This window comes from Toxotes jaculatrix, chromosome 17 (genome assembly GCF_017976425.1).
Source record: "Toxotes jaculatrix isolate fToxJac2 chromosome 17, fToxJac2.pri, whole genome shotgun sequence".
Taxonomy (NCBI): Eukaryota; Metazoa; Chordata; class Actinopteri; family Toxotidae; genus Toxotes; species Toxotes jaculatrix.
This window is the reverse complement of record NC_054410.1, coordinates 2,919,442-2,925,441: the sequence shown is the minus strand read 5'-3', so window position 1 is coordinate 2,925,441 and position 6,000 is coordinate 2,919,442. Positions and strand designations below refer to the sequence as shown.

Sequence of the window (6,000 nt, the reverse complement as noted above, 5' to 3'; positions counted from 1 at the left end):
CGCACAGTGGAAACATCTCTGCCCGACTCTCCAGCAAACATCCAGCAGGCATTTTAAATCCTCTCAGGGTAAGTAAAAGCCTCGGTGACTTTTAGGGATGTGGCGACGGTTAAACCTACATAGAATGGCTTTAACCACCTTCTCTTTTGTGAGTGTAAATCGGACATAAATCAGCATTTGGAGTGTGTAGAGTTATAATAAACACAAAAGGAAGTATCAGTGATGCAGAGAGGTTAAAAATGCCATTTTTTAAAGGTATTATTCTGAAAAAATTGTATTTTATCATCTGTCATGATTTTATTTTAGGACTGGGCTCGGATTTATTCCAACATACCTTACAATATCCTTTATGGCCTTTACTTTAGTTGCACTCTAGGGAGGTTGGAGGTCAGGGTCAGCAGCAGCACGGTGCCCACGGGGCTGACGGGACTTAGTGGTCTTCTGAAGGACACTTGAGCAGGGCGAACGCTTGCCAGCACAGGGCTTCAGCCTGGGTCAACTGGCTGAAGGACGCTTAGTGTCTCCACGGTGCCAACCTGCTGTTCCTTTGAGAACATAAGTCATTTTTCAACAGATTACTGAGTTTTGGTCAAAATATGTTCACATGTTGCTTATTTTGAAGACATGTCGAATATGGTCATCAATCTACAGGTTCATCACATACAGGAAGTTATAAGGTCATTCTCATCTGGTGAAGACTTTGACTTTCTTTGCGCTGTTAGCTGTGACAGTGACTAATGAGTCCAACCTTTGCGTTAATTTGTGGTCATGAATAGACATGATATAATTGCCAATTCATCACTGTCTTACACAGAATGTACTGTATGGAATATACTTTCTGTTTTAGTCCGTGCAGCATGTGTAATACTGCTAAGAATCTTTTGTCATGGCTTCCCACAGCAGCCATGTGTCTCATGTGAAGCTACTGAACAAGGATTAAGCTGAAAACAGCAGAAGGAAAACAGCGACTGTCTTTTGAATAACATCTGTCTTTTCTCTGGTTAGGACACCATGCTTCCAGCATAATGTCAGCTGAAGTTGCAATTCAGAAGTTCTCCTTCCCCTTCTCCTGTGCTGCACGCCTTACTCAGCAAGATGAGGTGACCCAGAAGGGATGCATACAGGTGAAGGCCCTGGAGCTTCATGGCCTCCAGGAGAATCCCATTATAGGCGAACAAAGCCCTGTTCCAGTGATAGGAGCTCTAGTGCATAAAGAAAACCAGGCCCAGGAGAGTCCAGTGCCTTCTCCTGGGGGAGACAGGGCAGCTGCCCAGGTACTGGTCTGTGCTGAAGTTTCCCAGAGTGCTGCGCTCTCCAGGCAAAGTGTGCTTGAGAAACTGACGGTGGAGAGTGATGATCAGCGTCCCGCAGCAAAGAGACAACTGTCATCTGAGAGCGCAGCCAGGACCATCTCTGTGGTGAAGAAGAGTGCAGTGAGGAAGGAGGCAGAAGAACAGAGGCACCTGAAACCGAAAGCACACCTGGGACTGAAGGTGACACCGTTCTCTGCAGCTACAGGGAAGAGGAAACGTCGAAAGGACCTTTTCACCAACTCTGATGTTTTCCACAGGCTTGATGCACATGTGATCAGGGCAGGAGCAGAGGTGAGGGCACTTTACCTGCCGTGTTCGTTTCCTGTTCATTTCCTACCACCAATCCATGCTTCACCTGTTAAAGCTACACAAGAGTACCAGTTTATAGCCAGTCACATTTTTACTTCATCTACACTAAAGACCTCAGAGCAAAGATGTTAAACGAACTGGCCAGAATAACCTGGCCAGGCAATCCAAATAAGAAATAAGAAATAAGAGGACATCTGCAGCAGGATAAAACAGAACAACACACTGAGGAACAATAACATCTGCTCGTCTACTGCAATAAAACCATAACAAATACCGCAGCTCTCAGGTAGCACTCACAACCTTGAGCATGGATGTAACCTGGTTTGTTCAATTCACTGAGTGACACTGAAAAATGCTGGCAAATAGGATGATGCAGTAAGATGATAGGGGGAAAAAAAAAAAAGAAAGAAAATCTCTGGTTTACGTAACGTTTTTGATGCTGGCTGAATGTGAAAACATGAAGACTCCATCTCTGGATACTGTGAGTACCTATGAAAAACTATTCTGTCGAACAGTGAATGTCTTTGTGTGTTGCAGCTGAAGGAAAAGTGTGTGTATGATGTGAAGACAATAGTACAGAGCATCACACGAGGGGCCAGAAATGAGCTGGAGAGGCTTCGTGCCATCTGGGTCTGGTTGTGCCACAACATCGGTGAGTTTACGAACTGTACTGTAAATCCATTATGCATTATGTAATAAACAAATGTGGATTTCAGGATTGCTAGTCATTTGTGTTAAAGAGCAGATGTCACATTCGTACCTTGTTTTGGAATAAAAGGAATGTTGTCTTCATAGAATACGACGTGAACGGATACCTTGGCCGCTCAGAAAAGTTGAGCTCCCCAGAGGAGGTGATAGCAGCTGGTCGGGGTGTGTGCTGCGGCTACTCCAACCTCTGTACAGAGATGTGCAGGTAAACACAGCAAAACCAAAAACTTCATGTCTTTAAATGAATTAGACAAGAGGGAACATGGCCTTTCCTCAAAACACCACAAATCATATATATATATACTGTATATTACTGGTGGTCATTTTCCAGGCACCTATGTTTTTCAAAATATTATTAAAAGAAAAAAAAAATCAGCCACTGGCCAAAGACATATAGTTACAGATACACTCAAACACAGTGACAGCTCTTTCTGCTCCTGTTCTGCCATCCATCCATTCATTCAGTGCTCTACTGCATTGTACCTTGCTTAAGTTTAAAGACAAAAAAACCAAAGGCAGTGAACATGCTCTGTTTGTATTTACAGAGAGGTGGGCATCGAGTGCCAAGAAGTGCCAGGCCACAGTAAGGGCATCGGGTACCGTCAGGGCCAGAGCCTCAAAAATGTGAAATCTGATCACCTGTGGAACGCTGTGCTTCTAGGAGGACAGTGGTTCCTGTTGGACGCCTGCTGGGGAGCAGGACGAGTAGATATGGACAACGAAAGCTTTGTCAAAAGGTGTGAACGTGTTTCTGTCCAAACTGGGAATCTGAAGCCGAACCTGAGCAAATGGCATTTATTTTTATTTTTTATTGAAAACAGTTCTATAAAAACACCACATCACTGCAACCCTGACAAGTTTGTCAGTTTGGCCCTTTGTTTGTTTTCATACACCCACGACCAGCAGCGAGTGGAGTCTCAAACCAATCTGCTTTCTCCATCTGTTGCCTCCAAGGTTCGATGATTTCTATTTCTTAACGGACCCAGAGGAGCTGATAGATTCGCACTTCCCCGATGAGGAGAAATGGCAGCTCCTGGAAAGGCCCATACCCCTGGAGGAGTTTGAGAGGAGGGTCTTCAAGACCTCAGCCTTCTTCAAAATGGGGCTCAGGCTAATTCAGCCTCATCATTTTCACATCGTCACAGGTCTGCCCTCAGTTTGGTTGATTTTACAAGGCAGTGCAGATGCATCAATTGTACCATTCATACATTTTGAAAATGTTTAAAAGAAATAAAAGCTTATGGAATTTAAATTTCGCCAGAACAATGTTTCCAATCAATGTCCCCCTTTTCTCTTTCCAGTAAAATAAATGGATTAAAATTATTTTTAAAAATCCCCTTTCCATTTCCTCCACAGATGAAGGCGAGGCCAACGTGTCCCTCGGCTTCTCCAGACCTACCACTTTTACCTATGAGATCACACAGCACCAGGACCTTCTCCACTGTGGCGCTTCAGAGCAGAGGGAGTCCACCAACTCCTCCTTTGGCCTCCTGACTGTCTCCCATCGCAGTATGAAGCTGCAGCTCCTGCCTCCTGCGAGCGGCACATATGATGTGAAGGTTTTTGCCAGACCTGAAGCAGACACCACACCTCTGGTCTGGGTCTGCTCCTTCACAGTCGAGTGTCAGAAGCCTCGGGCCATGGAGGAGATCCCGGAGAACCCCTTTTTGTCTTGGGGCCTGCAGCCTGTTGCAGGATCTCTGGGCATTGCAGGCAGCAGCCAGGGCAGCGAGGTTGCTGAGGTGGAAGGTGGTGTCTTTGAGTTGGTGTTGAAGACGTCCAGGCCTCTGATGGTGCTGTGTGAACTGGTCCACCCAGAGCTGGACGCAGCTGTTGCCAAGCGCTGCCTTGCTACTCAGATTCAGCCAGATGCTCTGACCTGCCACGTCCTGTGCTCCTTCCATGGCTTCTACCGACTGTCATTGTTTGTGAGGGACTATGAGAAAACAGAAGTCAAGTTCCAAAATGCTGCAAACTTCCTGTTGCACTGCAAAGGGAAGGTGGTCGGACTGGATGAGCTCTTCCCTCCTAACTTGGGCTCGGTGTGTGGCCCAGGGACCCGCACGTTGGAGGTGGGGCTGTCCAAATTCAGCCACACAACGGCGCTGGTGAGCACGCAGCAAGGCAAGTGTAACATCACCTTCCACAACCAGCGGGACCTTGAACTTCACACTGTGCTCAGCAGAGAAGAGAACAAAACAGCAGATGTTCCGCTTTCACGCCACCTCTTCTGCACATACACAGACACCAAGGTGACGGTGAGCGTCAGCCTACCTGAATCTGGGGTGTATCGGCTGGGCCTGTACGCCAGGATCGCCCCTGGTGGAGATTTCAACCCCATGTGTGACTTTGTTCTGAGGAACAGCTGTGATCAGCGGGGGCCTCCGTTCCCCTGCGTCTACTCAGCCTGGAGGAAGGGCTGTGTGCTCTTTGAGCCTCGCGTGGGCCTGCTGGAGCCCCTCTCCTGGGTCCGCTTCAGGGTGAGGGTCCCTGGGGCCCAGAGGGTGAGTGTGGTGGGAGAAACGCGTGCTGATCTGAAACTGAACAAGAGCAGAGTCTGGGAGGGCGAGGTTTTCAGTGGAAACGGTCTCCAACAACTGAAACTGGCAGCCTCCTCAGGGGAGTCCAGTGACTTGGCTGTTCTGATGACCTTTGACATCAAACAGTTGGAGAGAGAAGTGTGAAATCAAAAGCCTGGCAGAGACCAGATGGATAGTTCTCCGAATATAATAATGAACTGGTTACTGCCCGATGAAGTTACTGATATGAACTAATGCAAATCAGACGGGGGTTAAAAATATTTGCAAATAATTCAAACTGTGAGACTTAAGCTTTCAGGAGTAAGTGCATCAACATAACACAGCTCACTGCCAGTCATAATAAGGTGGATGAAAATGAATTTTGATCCTGTGAATGTGTGAATCCTTGTAGCAATGAAGTTTTGAGCCAGGTATTAAAAAAAAATAAAAATAAAAATAAAAAAATAAAAAAACAGATTGACAATGGTGCTCAGCTGTGGTGCTAAGCCATTATATCATACTGATCAGGAGTGCATTTGTGGCTTATTATAATGTTATGGGCAAGTAAACCTGTACTGTAAAATGATTGTCAAAAGGTGTGCAATAAAAATATACTGTGAAAACTATACCTAAATCTGGACTTTTTTTTTTTTTTTCCCCAAAAGTCTCAGATAACCCCAGACAACACTGCAAATTTTGTGATCACAGTAACAGCACTGACCATGTAATACAGGCCCAGCAATTACCTTTAAAACTTTAAGTTCCAAGTTTAACTTTAAATTATTAAAATGGGAAATGCTCTTAATGGTTAAGGCACTTAAACACCGGCAAGATGTCCAGAAATAGATGACAATATTTTTACAAACACTACTATATTATGTAGAGACTAATTTTCACATTATGCTGTTTTTTTCTTTTAGTTAATCAAACCATCTACAACCAAGTGGAAACTAAACAGAGAAAATGTTCACTTTAAGTTTTCAGAGATCTTTCTGGAGCTGTCACACCAAAAAGTTTAATAAATAAAAGAGAGACAAGCGTCCCACAATCCCACTTAGCAGAAGTGAGCAACTCCAGGACTGTACAGTGCACTATTGTTGCAGTGACCTGGACCTGCTCAGCAGGCTTTGGCAGACGCCAGTGAGAGTGAG

The 6,000-nt window shown here is 45.4% G+C and overlaps 1 protein-coding gene across 1 annotated transcript; it reads left to right on the top strand.

Annotated features, from left to right (window-relative positions):
- On the top strand, positions 1-5,464 carry ky (kyphoscoliosis peptidase). The gene is made up of 7 exons (XM_041061585.1): positions 1-68; positions 1,006-1,604; positions 2,160-2,274; positions 2,418-2,535; positions 2,876-3,067; positions 3,285-3,475; positions 3,687-5,464. Exons 2-7 carry the CDS (start codon positions 1,026-1,028, stop codon positions 5,012-5,014), a joined length of 2,523 nt encoding a protein of 840 aa, XP_040917519.1. The 5' UTR covers positions 1-68; positions 1,006-1,025; the 3' UTR covers positions 5,015-5,464.
- The last annotated feature ends 536 nt before the right edge of the window (positions 5,465-6,000 follow it).

What these genes read in the sequence shown, in the direction of transcription:
- ky (XM_041061585.1), top strand. Translation starts at nt 1,026, where the DNA reads ATGTCAGCTGAAGTTGCAATTCAGAAGTTCTCCTTCCCCTTCTCCTGT. An exon ending in CTGGTTGTGCCACAACATCG is followed by an intron (nt 2,275 to 2,417) that starts GTGAGTTTACGA and finishes TTGTCTTCATAG; the next exon opens with AATACGACGTGAACGGATAC. An exon ending in AACGAAAGCTTTGTCAAAAG is followed by an intron (nt 3,068 to 3,284) that starts GTGTGAACGTGT and finishes GTTGCCTCCAAG; the next exon opens with GTTCGATGATTTCTATTTCT.